Source organism: Siphateles boraxobius, unplaced genomic scaffold (assembly GCF_051911475.1).
Source record: "Siphateles boraxobius isolate OS27281-9 unplaced genomic scaffold, OSU_SipBor_1 1, whole genome shotgun sequence".
In the NCBI taxonomy this organism is placed as follows: Eukaryota; Metazoa; Chordata; class Actinopteri; order Cypriniformes; family Leuciscidae; genus Siphateles; species Siphateles boraxobius.
In genome coordinates this window covers 22,680,537-22,694,777 of record NW_027508699.1, presented here as the reverse complement: position 1 = coordinate 22,694,777, position 14,241 = coordinate 22,680,537, and the positions used below count along the sequence as shown (strand labels likewise).

The 14,241-nt window shown below is 38.0% G+C and overlaps 1 protein-coding gene across 1 annotated transcript in view; it reads right to left on the bottom strand.

Annotated features, from left to right (window-relative positions):
* Window positions 1–667: 667 nt before the first annotated feature.
* Window positions 668–14,241, bottom strand: part of cdh12a (cadherin 12a) — an 83,919-nt gene continuing 70,345 nt past the window's right edge. The window contains exons 11-12 of the mRNA XM_077229254.1: window positions 5,950–6,201; window positions 668–3,902 (exon numbers count right to left, since the gene is read on the bottom strand). Coding sequence (XP_077085369.1) covers window positions 3,406–3,902; window positions 5,950–6,201 — 749 coding nt within the window. The 3' untranslated portion in view covers window positions 668–3,405. The remainder of the gene's footprint in view (window positions 3,903–5,949; window positions 6,202–14,241) is intronic.

Below are 14,241 nucleotides of genomic sequence, written 5' to 3'. Positions count from 1 at the left end.
TTGGGTATTATTTTTGTTAATTAGTGGTTAGTGCTAGAAAATTAAGAATGTACAAAATATTAAGACAATAATACATTAGAGGGACAATTCAACAAGATGTTGATACGAGATAATTACTCATAACCTTCGTGGAGCAAGACCTGTCAAAAGCTAAAATCATCCTTGTTTTACTGTGTTAAGTGCATAACTTTACAGCATTCTTATTAAAGTTCAGCTTTACTGGCTCATTACAATACGACTGAGAACTTGACATTTAGAATCTACTTGACATTTCTATGTGCATTAACATGTTCTACAACTGAAGGTAAGTCATCTTTCTCGATACTTCGTAGAGTAAGATGCCCTCTTTCGACTGTGAGAGCACAAAAAATTGTTTCTGGGAAGGGAAGGAATCGAAAAGTGGAAATGTTTTTATAAAGGATACACCGTATGTGATCAGCTTGATAATACACAAGAAGAGAAAAATGTACGTGCAACCGGAAGAAAAAAGTAATTTCCTTGTTGATTTGTGTCTATCTTCATGCAGGTTATGAATAAGGCCATGTTGATTTGTGTCTATCTTCATGCAGGTTATGAATAAGGCCATGTTTTTATTCTATTTATGAACTCATATTGGTGAGTTCAGTATTTGTAACAGTTGAAATTGACAATGAAACAGTAAGCGAAATTGGCCTGTTTCACACCACATAAGCAACACATATTTATTTCAGCACCAAATAATAGGTTACATTCATACTGAGTTTTAGCTTATTTATGCCATATGAAGCACACTGAAAATAGAAAATGAACTGTAAACCTGTTTATCCACCCAAACTTGAAATTATAGCGTGAACAATTACCCATTGTTTATGGATGTACAAAAAAAAATTCTGTTGGGCTTGATTTAAGATGATAAAAAAAAACCTTTAAAAACACACAAACAGCCAAAACAGTACACACCAAAACAGTACACACACTGCCAACACACATTTATGTTCAAACGCCATGTAAAAGTGAATTTTGTAATAGTTGCCCTTTAAGTCTGACTGAATCCAGAAAATGTAACCAGTTTATCATAACTTTGAGGTTTAGGTTCCACATATAAATTAAATGTAATCTAATTCATGTTTGTAATAGTTTCCAATACGCAGGTTACAAAATAATTCCTTTTTTAAGTAATGAGTAAAGTAACATTACTTTTAATATATATATAACTTGTACATATCTGAGTTACTTTTTTAAATAAGTAACACAAGCTACTTTGTTTTCCCATTTATTGACTGACAGCTGTCCCCTTGTTGAGAGAAATTGTTAGTAAGATGCAGAGGCGTTGTGTGCTCTGTGTGAACATGATGGTTATTGTAGATCTCACTTGCACAAAACAGATGAAGTATTCTTTAAAATAAATAAAAACAGAGAAATGTGATTTATTATGCAAACCTTCAATAATTGAATAAGTTATAAAACAAATATACTTTATCAATCTCACTTTATTACCCAATGTCTTTGCTGCTGACCTTCGACGATCCAATTCAACCATACCAATAAGTGGTATACCATACCGCAGGATATCATAGGCAGAATGTGGCATTTCAAGCACTTCGATACACTAAATCATTTTACAAAGTAATTAGTAAAATTGATTGGACATTTTAAAAATCCTTTGTTTCTGCCATCACTACACAGGTAAATTTCAAATAATATTAAAACAGAAATGTCATTATTATTTCATAATATTGCTGTATTTCCCAATATTTTGAGGAAATAAATGCTGCCATGGTGAGAATAAAAGACCACAAAAAAAAACCATTAAAATGTCTACCAACCCAAAATTAAATAAATGTTTTATTATAATAAACAAATGAAATTAAATATACAGTAAATCTATATAATGGATATACAAATATGCTTAGGCCTGCGGTATGTAACAGGCCTAACTCTAATCTGAACCAAGACGGGAAAAGGCAAAGAGCATTTATCACAAATATAATAACTTTAATGTCCAAAGTTTCCATTTGAGTTTGTTATAGACAGAAGTTTATACAATATATTCAATAATAAATAATAGATTCTTTCAAATTCTCTTTTGATAACTTTTGACAAAGAGGCCTCATTAGCTCTTCTATCAGAGAGACTGATTAAAAAAAAAAAAGTAAATCAAAATTCGGTTGGCCAATACAGAATAACTGGAATCAGATGCCCTAGACAGAGTAAGCCACAGCTCTGATGAATCGCTGTAGGGTGATGTCAGCGCGCCACCACAACAGTTAGACAGGAAGATAGCAGGCACACAGAGCCTGTGGCTATCAAACTAGTGACAGAGGCCCGTAGGACAGTACGGAGAGGGTTGGAGGGGCTCGTTCACCATGGAAGCAAGCAGCACAGTCTGGGGCAGTTAGTGAGGGCGATCTAAACAGATGTGTTCATGGGGCATCTGTGAGATGTACTGACTGTGACGTCCAGGGCATTGGCCTGGCAGAATTCCTGTTAAGTGTTGGTAAATATGTTTGGAAGGAGAGCCAGCAGGGTGACACTTTTTGTATGTGATGTTTATCCTATTTTTTCCCCCTCCTCTTAGTCCATGTACACAGAGGTTATAGACTTCCCTTGCTTGATCACTGCAAAAACACTGTCAACAGTTGAAAGTTAAATACAACTGTTCATGAGGCACTTTTTATATCAAAGAGGGTTTTTTTGGCTCTTTGACTTAGAGAAGTATAAAACAGACATTTAAATGCAATCGGAAAAATTATAGTTCCACGTTTTTTCCTAAATATTGAGCAGAAGAGTGTAAAATATGCATGAGGTATAGGAAAGGCACATAGCCAGCCTTGTCAACGTGTCTTTCCCAAACAACGGCTTCTTCATTTAAAGGGTCAATTCACCCCAAAATTAATATTTTGACAACATTTTCTCACCCTCATGTCGTTCCAAGCCTGTTTGACTGACTTTTTTCTGCGGCTGAAAGTTTCAACTGTTTTTGTCCATGTAATCAAAATCAATGTGGTCCAAAACATATTATCCCCATTGACTTTCATTGTTTGGACAAAAAAAAACTCCAATCATATAAAGAGGAATCCATACAATCAGGAATTTAAGTAAGGGCGAAAGATTTCCCCTTGCAGATTTCACAATAGGTTCAAGTTGGTCACACAAATTAGACATGTTGACCAACAGAAAGCTGCTTAGTTAGAAAGTGACTTCTGTGTGGACTGTACTTCATACATTGCTACACTACTAAGAAATTCTCGCTATTGTGAAATCTAGCAGAATTTTTTTTCGAATGTGACTGCAACTTTACACAGAAGAAAGTCAGTCATACAGGTTTGGAACGACATGAGAATAAGTAAATGATGACAATTTTCATTGTAGGGTGGATGATCCCTTTAAGTGCTATGCCTGAAATAAATAAACTATTTATTCTATTTATTCATTTTCCACCTTCTCCAAGGCCTTACACTCATGCTCTTTAAATATCCCAGCCAGCGTTTTGAAACGAGGACCCCAGTCACAGAGATTTCTGTAATCCTCCTTGGGTTCGAGAACCCAAGACTCAATGGAACTGAGGGACTCTGCCACCGAGCCCTCTCCCTCATATGCATATGTAACCAGAGAGTCATACGGAGGTGTGGAGTTCTCTAAAAGACAATGATGGATGTAGGTTCTGATGTACTCGCTGTCCTCTTTGGACACGCACGCACTAGCCAGATCAGGCTCATCCTCTGATCTCATTTTTTGCAGCTGCGCCGTCTCTTTGATGCCTTTGGGATTGCGTAACGTACCTATGTCGAAGGCCTGGGTGTCCTCTTCCCCACCCCCCTCATCGTCATAGTGGATCACATTGTCCCGAACGTCCTCTTTGGATGACATCAGAGTGTCCTTCTTCTTGTGTTTTCTCAGGCCCATATAGAGCACCACCATCACTGCAAGACACCAGAGGCGCATAACTTGTTTTGTGGCGTAATGCACATTGACATACATACAGTACAGGACCTTTGAGTGACAACAGACTAGAGAAAAAAAAGGGGTGGTCACATGTTACAGAGCCATTAGCGGATTTCTTTTTTTGATCTGACGTGGGTTTTCAAAATGAGACTAAAGAGAACGGCAGCCCGAGGGTAGCCATAATGCAGTTTTGACATGCTGTCTGTCAACATCGTAGTGCCTCGGTTGTGTGAGAGGAGGGGAGCTAGTTTTTCTGAGCTTTCATCTTCCTCCTCTGAGGCAGACAGTCCTCGCTCGCCCCACTCTGCTCAAAGAAAGATGTGAGAGAGAAAGAGACGGGTAGGCACAGGCGCTGCTGTGAGAATGAAATATTGTATCTAAAAATTCAGACTTTCAGACGAAGCAGAAGGGAAAATTTTGGATAATCAACCTGCATGTGTAATTAGGGGAAGGTTTTCTAATGTTGTTATTTTCCAGTCTTTTAGAACATACTATTTATTATAACATTCGAATCATTATTTCTGCATCAGCTCCCCCAAGTGGTTGCCATATAAAGGAATCTTTTTTTTTCTGTAATGCTGCCAAATGGAAATATGAAGTCAAAGCACATCACTTCACTGCACTGTCTGCTACAGAATTCACTTACCTAATACTTATTGCAATACAGTGCTTTTATTGCAAATCTTCCTCAGGCGTTTCTCAGTACTCCTGTTCCATTTTTTTTTATTGTCTTTATTCTTTATTTTAGGGATCATAACCTGCCACATTCTGTACTAAATGTAGTGCATACTTATGTTTATATATGGGTGTTTCTTTAACTATGGGCACTTCGGCTCAAAAAACATACTTTCAAAATCCTCACCATTTTATTTAATTTGTCCACTAACAATGCCCTACAGTGTATTTACATACATCACAACACAATTGTATTTTTTTTTCTGAAAGTCATTAACATTTCCACATCACACATTTGTGTTTAATAATATTTAGCTATTAATTACAACAAAAATTACATTTCCAAAAGGGTTCAAAAACAATCTTTTGTTTTGCTAAGGCTAATTTTATAGCTATAATTTAAAGTATCTTAAATATACAAAATAAAACAAAATATTTTCATGTTTTGTGTAATGATAAAATGTGCTTTTTAAAGGCAAATTAAGTACAATACAAGTAATCTCTTTTAATATAATAAGTTATATGAAAAGAGTACTTATACAATCTCTACACTAATGTTCAAAAGTGAGCTCAATAAAGAAATTAACACTTTAATTCAGCAAGGATGTATTAAAAGTTTCACAAAAAAAAACTATGTTACAAAAGATTTCTACTTCAAATAAATGCTGTTTTTTTTTACATTTTATTCAGGCAATCCTGAAAAAGAAAATAATCATAGTTTCCATAAAAATATTAAGCAGCACAACAGTTTCCAACATTGATATGAAATGTTTCTTGAGCACTAAACCAGGATATTAGAATGATTTCTGAAGGATCATGTGACCCTAAAGACTGGAGCAATAATGCTGAAAATGCAGCTTTGCCATCACAAGAATTAATTACATTTTAAAATATAATACAATAGAACATTTTAAACTTAAACTAATATTACACATAATATCTGCTGTACTTTTGAGCAAATCAATTCAGCCTGGGTGAGCATGAGAGACAGAATCTTACAACCTCAAACTTTTGAACAGTAATGAATATACTGTATAAAGGCATTTGAAATGTAAGTTCTTTGTGAAATAATCAGCTAGTTTTAATAAAAATCCACCTCTAGGAGATAAAAGTCCCAGAAGTTGAAGAAATACCCATATACTAATATTATTTTTTATTAATATTATGTTTTGTTTCCATGATTGTCTGTGTCCTTGGGCCAAATAAAATGATAAATTAAAACAATATTGACTACAAAAACGTAACCCCTGCTTTTTTCTTATGTCTTCTCTATTTAGCATATTAAATGCATTATTCTGTGTCTTGCCATAATCCACAGTATTCTGTTAGACACAAACGTGTATAACTCACCCAGCAGAATGACAATGCAAAGCAGTATGGCCATCAGAGCTCCAGTGCTAAGTCCCATGGGAAAGAACACGGCTTCCGCATTGCAGGAAAGGAGGGAGCCGTCTGTGTCGCAGGTACACACCCGCACAGACACCGTCCCAGTGCTGCTTTGGATCGGGTACCCGCTGTCCTCCACGACGACGGGTACCAGATACATACTCTGCTCTAGTCTCCGAAACCCCCCTCGCCTGGTCGCCACTCCAGCTGTGTTGTCTGAAAACCGAGAGAACATTAAAGTATATATAATGCAGGTTTAGTGGAGGCTATAAATGACTGTACTTAGATAATCAGTGATAATCACACTCATGCTCTCGGGGATCATAACCTGCCATTCCAACATTTCTCCATGACAGAATTTAATGAATTCATGAGGTACAGACACTGGCCTAATTCCAGAATTAAGTAGAGAAATGGATCGCTTTGAAGTGGAAATAAGTACAGAAAAAAAATGGTTCTGGTTAAGGGGATAACAAGCTAACATAAGTTACGCCTGGGAAAAGCATTATTTACCTTTCTGAGAAGAGCCTCTGACGCAGCTGGAGTCCAAACAAAACTAGGATGCACAACACTTCAGGCTGTATTTATTCAGTGTTTTAATCTCAATAGGTACGTTTCTTCTAACTATACATTTAATATCATCCTAACTGAGGAATTATTGGTTATGTGGTAATATAGCCTTAAAATAAAGCTTTAGGCTGAAATATTCCCAGTGTTTTCCCTTTAAAAAAAGACCCACAAGTTTTTTGTTTTTTTTTAAGCAAGGTACTTAATCCCAGGTCATTCCAGGAGGATTGTTTGGCCCTAAGTACGAAACAGCACTACACGTTTAGTAACCCAAACTGTAAAGTACATATTATATTGCATTCTGTTATATTATTAATGTAGACTAGAGATGCGCGGTAGAGATGCGCGTCCTAAGTCGCTTTGTATAAATGTTTCTGCCAAATGACTTCTTGGTGACCACTCACTCAAGCTACTCATGCTAAAGCAAAAGCTTTTATTTATTTATCATTGTAGATAGCCCTGTCGAGCCAAGGCTAACAAAGTGTCGGGCAGGGCCAATAGCCTTTGGACCTCTAGCACTGAGACCAAAATCAAGTTGTGTTTCCACTATCGGGCTGGTAGCTCCGCAGTGCTACCCTAAAACCTTCCCCTTAACACGCCTCTATAAAAACGTTACACAACCACACCGTTTCAGCTGACCGAAAACTAGATAATAGATTGCAAAATGAGCATGACGGAAGTGAACGTTTAGTCTTTACTTAAAGACTTAAGAGTCCAGGATTGATATTTGACAAATGTTTTACAATAAAAATGTTACAGTGACAGTAATTTGTGCCAGGCGTGCCCAACAATCATGCTGAATCAAATTGATAATTACCATTTGACATGAAACGAGAATACAAACCTATTCAGTTGCACCTGCTTCCATTTATTTGCAATCACAGGAATTCACAAAACAACTCCATTAAGGCTTTTTAAGTCCAAAGGCTTACACATTTAGAAAAATATTGATAGCATATCATATGGAAACATCACATTTCTTTAGAAAGAGAGTGCATTCTATTTCCACGAAATTATGCAATGTTTGAGTGATAGGCCTACCTCCTGTCTCACTTATCCCTTTAGCAAGAGCAACAGAGGGAGCTCATGAGAAGTAAACAGGAGTTATGAGTTTTATGAGTACACCGGAGTGCATGCAATTTATGAAATGTGGATGCATTTGTCCGGTATCAACAAAGGCACAGGGAAGAGACAGATGAAACATGAAACTAATTAAATACACGATCATTATCATGTATGATTTGTCTACATTCTTCAAGCAGTCTCTGGAATGTTTCATACATGTGTATTCATTATCACAATGGTTAGAGGTAGGCAACTTCAGTCCTAGAGAGCCACTGGCCTGCTGAGTTTTGCTCCAACCCTGAAAAAACTCACCTGCCTGTAGCCTTATGCCGAGTTCACACTGCACAATTTTCAAAGTAGTCGGATCACTGTTCTTTTCTCACTGCGTGACTATCTGGGGTAACAAGCATTTGCAGCTGTGTTCACAATGGCGACAGGAGGTTTCACAATGCATGACTTTACAAAAGAAAAAATTGCCGACAACTTCTGTCTGGTCCGCAAACTATGTTTCACAACCAACCAAACAAGCGAGAATAGATAAGGAAATAACGCATGCGTGAGACCGGAATTCTCGAGCGAGACGGAAATTGTTATTAAAAATTATAGCCTGCAAGAAGCTTGTGATCCAAATTGTATGTGCGCTGATTTGCAACGAAAAGTAGAAAAAGAAAAACAGCTTATGCATGAGGAAATGGTTGGCGAGGCGAGAGCTAGGATTGTGTGTTCTGCAAAGAGAGTTGGGGGTAAATGAATAATTTTGCTATGTGCTGCTAGTCAAGCAAGTGTGTGCTCTGTTTCTGTTTGATATAATTGTTTGATATAATTGTACAATTATATCTATTAAAATACTGATATTCTTGTCTAACTCCTCCACGAACACCCCGCTGCCCTGTATTGCTCTCTCATTGGCTGTAGGTCATCCCGATGTAGTTTTCAGTCAGAACACATTCTCACAGCAGGATTTTGAATCGCTGTCAAGTTTATTTAGCATGCCAAATATCTCACATGCATCTGCAATTCTCTCAGATCGCATCTTTGATACACTGCGTGATTGTCACTCGCGTGAACGAACACTGATTTGCCTATGATTTTGGCATTTGTCAGAGATCTCCCAAAACCTCTCTGACTGAGTCAGCAGCTAACACTGATGCTATCTGGGGCTCAAGGTCGAGCAGACAGCGGCACTCAGTTCACAGCGCAGCCGAGCCCAGGACTCTGATAGTGGGCGACTCCATAATCAGAAACATTAGAAGCAGGGATACAACTACATGCTGCCTTCCACAAGCAACAACTTCTGATGTAAACAGGGAACTTCAGAACATTCTTATGAAACATAAGACTGCAAATCGATTCATCATTCATGTGGGAAAGAATGATATTCATAAAATGCAGTCGGAACTCCTTAAGAAGGATTTCAATGAACTTTTTGAAACACTTAAAAAGACTGAAAGTTCAAACATTCATCAGTGGACCACTCCCAGCAAGAGGAACAAACAGGTTTCGACGGTTGCTTGGGCTTAATACATGGCTGCAAAAAACCTGCAATATAAAAGGAGTGAACTTCATTGACAACTTCAATCTTTTCTAGAGTCAGAGGCAACTGTTTCAACAGAATGGCCACCACCCAAACAAACTTGGTTCAAGAGTGCTAAAGGACAATATCTACTTCTCCCTCCATCATCCTTCTGCAGTGTGTGCCAATCCACTCTACCTGAATGGCACACACACACCTGGATACAGTATGAATGACCATAGGACCTCACTTCAGCACCTGAATGGACATGCGGTTGACACATCACACAAGGACAATGATAACACCACTTAGCCACAACAACCTCTGTTCACGGACACAATCTCAGCTGAGCCCTGCCCACAGAGCTCACCACAGACAGACTGTGACTTACTAGCACTGCTCCAAGATTCAGCACCCAAGGATGACTTTCTGGAAAACAGCCAAGGAAACCAGGACAGCATATCACAGCCTCCGATAACCCCAGAGCAACAGCCCCTCTCACCAGACACGTTATCTCTCTCTCCAGCATCTCCACTTCTGTGCTTCTCAGAGAAAATGTAACAACTGGTGTATGCTGGAACCAGACTAGCCCACTCTTTTGCTGCCAGCCCACAGATACCAACCAAAAAACGGCAGGCCCCACAACCACCTCTGCCACAGCGCCAGGGCCCACACCCCCTTCCATCTGCTCGAGGTGAACCAAAAACAACTGATACCAGCTCTCAGTGATGTGTGTCGGGTCCCCACTATGATAACAAAAACTTTTCCAAATGTTTACAGAACAAGCGGGAACCCAGTGTGCCTGTATCTTTCGCTATTGCTATTGCTTTTCGATTACATGATAGAAAGTCTAAGGCCTTCAAAAGCCGTACAGCAAACCCATCTAATCTGGTGCCTATTACACGACAAACTAAGATTGCTGTGGGGAGAAAAAGTAAGACTGTTAAGTTAGCACTTTTAAACATCTGCTCACTTAAAAATATATCACTTCTAGTCAACGACTTAATAACCACATACAACCTGGATTTTATGTTTCTAAATGAAACTTGGCTTGAAGACAGCTGCAGTGCAACAGTCCTCAATGAAACAGCCCCTCCTAACTTTACTTTTATGAGTATCTGCAGAGCTGTCAGAAGAGGTGGGGGTTTAGCTGCTCTTTTTAAAGATGTCTTCCAATGTAAGCAAATATCATTTGGGAATTACCCATCTTTCGAATATCTGGGTATTGTGTTAAAAGGTGCTCCACACATTTTACTTATCATTGTTTACAGGCCTCCAAAATACTCTCCAGCCTTTGCTGATGACTTTACAGAACTGTTATCAACAATTTCCTCAGAGTTTGACTGTTTTATCATTGCTGGAGACTTTAACATTCACATAGATAATGCAGAAACCAATATGTTAAAAGAAATTAAAATTGTTTTAAAAACTTTTGATCTGACTCAGCATGTACATGGACCCACACATACGCATGGACACACTCTAGATTTACTTATCAGTAAGGGTCTAAACATTTCATCGATTGTTATTAAGGATCTAGCACTGTCTGATCATTTTTGTATTTTATTTGATATATTGATCTCTCCTGCCATTGAAGCTAGATCTGTGTCAGTCAAGAAGAGATGCTTAAATGAGAACACTAGTATACTGTTTATGAAGGCTATATATTTAAAACCAAGCATATCTGCTGACTCTGTTGATTTTATCCTTGATTCTTTTAACTCAAAAGTTAAGAGTGTAATTGATTATATTGCTCCTGTGAAAGTCAGGAAGAAGAATGGCAGACAAAAAGCACCTTGGAGAAACTCAACAGCAGTGCAAGATATGAAAAGACAATGCAGAAAAGCAGAGCGCATGTGGCGGAAGACAAAACTTGTAGTCCATTATAACATCTACAAAGACAGCATCCATGCTTTCAATAAGGAACTACGCAAAGCTAGACAGACTTTCTTCTTGAATATTATAAACAGCAATATAAACAACACACGCACTCTTTTTGCTACTGTAGAGAGACTGACAAACCCCCCAAGCCAGATTCCCAGTGAAATGCTCTCAGAGAGCAAGTGCAGTGAGTTTGCTTCTTTCTTCTCTGAGAAAATCAATAATATCAGAAAGGTGATCAGCTCATCCTTGAGTTGCGCTGGGGTCAGGCAGATCAGACAACAGCCTGAGAAAGTAGTCACTATGTCTGATTTTGAAGAAATTGATGGTAACATTTTGGAAGAAACCTTAAAACCTCAACCTACGCCCTTGACACACTACCCACATCTTTTTTCAAAAATGTGTTACACAGCTTAGAAGCAGATCTCCTAGAAGTGGTAAATGCCTCACTTCTCTCTGGGAGTTTTACGAACTCCCTGAAAACTGCAGTTGTCAAGACCCTCCTGAAAATGAGCAATCTGGATAAGACCATATTAAACAACTATAGACCGATCTCAAATCTTCCTTTCATAGGCAAGATCATTGAAAAAGTTGTCTTCAATCAGCTGAACAAATTCTTAAGCTCAAATGGACACTTTGACAATTTTCAATCTGGTTTCCGACCGCACCACAGCACAGAGACAGCGCTGATAAAGATAATAAACGATATTCGCTTAAATACTGATACAAGCAAATTATCTGGTGCTGGTACTACTCGACCTCAGTGCTGCATTTGACACTGTCGATCACAACATACTTCTTGACAGGCTGGAAAACTGGGTCGGGTTTTCTGGGATAGTCCTAAAATGGTTCAGGTCATACTTGGTAGGGAGAGGTTATTATGTGAGTATAGGAGACCATAAGTCTGATTGGACATCCATGACATGCGGAGTCCCTCAAGGCTCAATTCTTGCGCCACTCCTATTCAACCTGTACATGCTCCCAATGAGCCAAATAATGAGAAATAACCATTTCGCTTACCACAGCTATGCAGGTGAACGCATACCTTCAGTCTAGGGGTCAAACAACTAAAAATCAAGTCAGGAATCTTGGTGTGTCTCTGGAGTCAGACCTTAGTTTCAGTAGTCATGTCAAAGTAATAACTAAATCAGCATACTATCACCTGAAAAATATTGCAAGAATTAGATGTTTTGTTTCCAGTCAAGACTTAGAGAAACTTGTGCATGCTTTCATCACCAGCAGGGTGGATTATTGTAATGGACTCCTCACTGGCCTTCCCAAAAAGACCATAAGACAGTTGCAGCTCATACAGAACGCTGCTGCTAGGATTCTGAGCAGAACCAGAACATATGAACACATCACACCAGTCCTCAGGGCTTTACACTGGCTGCCAGTTACATTTAGGATTGATTTTAAAGTATTATTACTGGTATATAAATAATTCAATGGCCTAGGACCTCAATACATTGCAGATATGCTCACTGAATATAAACTCAACAGATCACTCAGATCATTAGGATCACATCAGCTAGAAATACCAAGGGTTCACTCTAAGCATGGCGAGTCCGCTTTTAGCTACTATGCCAGCCGCAGCTGGAACCAGCTTCCAGAAGAGATCAGATGTGCTCCTACAGTAGTCACATTCAAATCCAGACTCAAAACACATCTGTTTAACTGTGCATTTAATGAATGAGCACTGTGCCACTGTTCGTCCGACTGTTTGTACTGTATTCTATTTTATGTTTTTAATTATTCTGATTTCTTTTGATTATTTGTGTATTTTATCTTTTACTCTAAACTGTTTTAATTATTCTGATTTCTTTTGATTATTTTAATTTCTTCTATGTAAAGCACTTTGAATTACCATTGTGTGTGAAATGTGCTACATAAATAAACTTGCCTTGCCTTGCCTTGCCTTGCCTTGCCTTGCCTTGCCTTGCCTTGCCTTGCCTTGCCTAAGAAACGGTTTCTCCAAGTTGACACAGCAACACATAACCGGCGTTATCAGAAATCTCCACTTTGAAAGTTAGCAAGGAAGTTATTTCAAACACTCACTGGTGTCTGAAAGTGAGTTTTGAGCTGAAAATTGTTTTAAAATGTCTTAGGCCAAAATATTGAAGTTAGCTGGTAGCCTGGAATAATAACATTGCGCAGCGGTGTTGACCCTCTCCTTACTCGGGTAAACTCTGCCTTTGTTTATGACCACTCCTCAAGCCCCAGTTGGCCAGCTTTAGACTAAGGTATTTGGCGGGCCAAAAACTCCAAGCCGTTGCCCCTGAGGAAGCCCCGGAAGTAACAGTAGAAATGTGACTGGCCCTCGCACACACTAGCGCGCTCGCTTTTGGCCCGACAGTGGAGACATGGCTAATGAGGGCTCTGGAATTAAAAATCACATTCTCCATTGAGAAACTGATTTTTAATGTCTTCATAGAACCCTTTCAAAAGAGACCTATTATGAGCTCTATCAGTCAGTTTAAAACGTTTTTCATTAAGAAAAATAAATAATTTATAGGCAAAGTTCCAGGTGATGAACTACACAATAATTATCCTGAAGACAAAGCTCCACCAATCAGAGAAGCACAGCAAACTAATCAGGATAAAAGAACACAGCAGTGACTGTCCTCTATTATCTATGAAGCATTGTGATTGACAATCAATGGGATCAGAAAGATTTTTTTTTTTAAGAAGGCTCTAATGCTCATCAAGGCTGTGTTAATTTATTCAAAAATACAGTAAAAACAGTAATATCGTGAAATAGTATTAGGCTACAATTTCAAATAACAGTTTTCTATTTTAATATGTTTTAAAATGTATTTTTTTCCTGTGATGACAAAACATAATTTTCAGCATCATTACTCCAGTCTTCATTACTGATGATCATTCAGAAATCATTCTAATATGATGACTTGGTGTTCAAGAAGCATTTCTTATCAATGTTGAAAACTGTTGTGCTGCTTAAAACAATTTGTGGAAGGCTGATACATTTTTTTCAGGATTCTTCGATATACAGAACGTTCAAAAGAACAATAGAAAACTTTTATATCAATAAAAATGTTTTTTTTTACTGTGACTTTAGATCAATATAATGACTGAATTAAAAAAAAATATATATTTAAATGATACCCTAAAAATCTGAACAAAGATAATGGTGCGATTCGTATGGGATCTGATTCGTTTGGTTTGTGGCTTAGAATTATTTATTAACGTATATTTCATTGACTGATAAATTT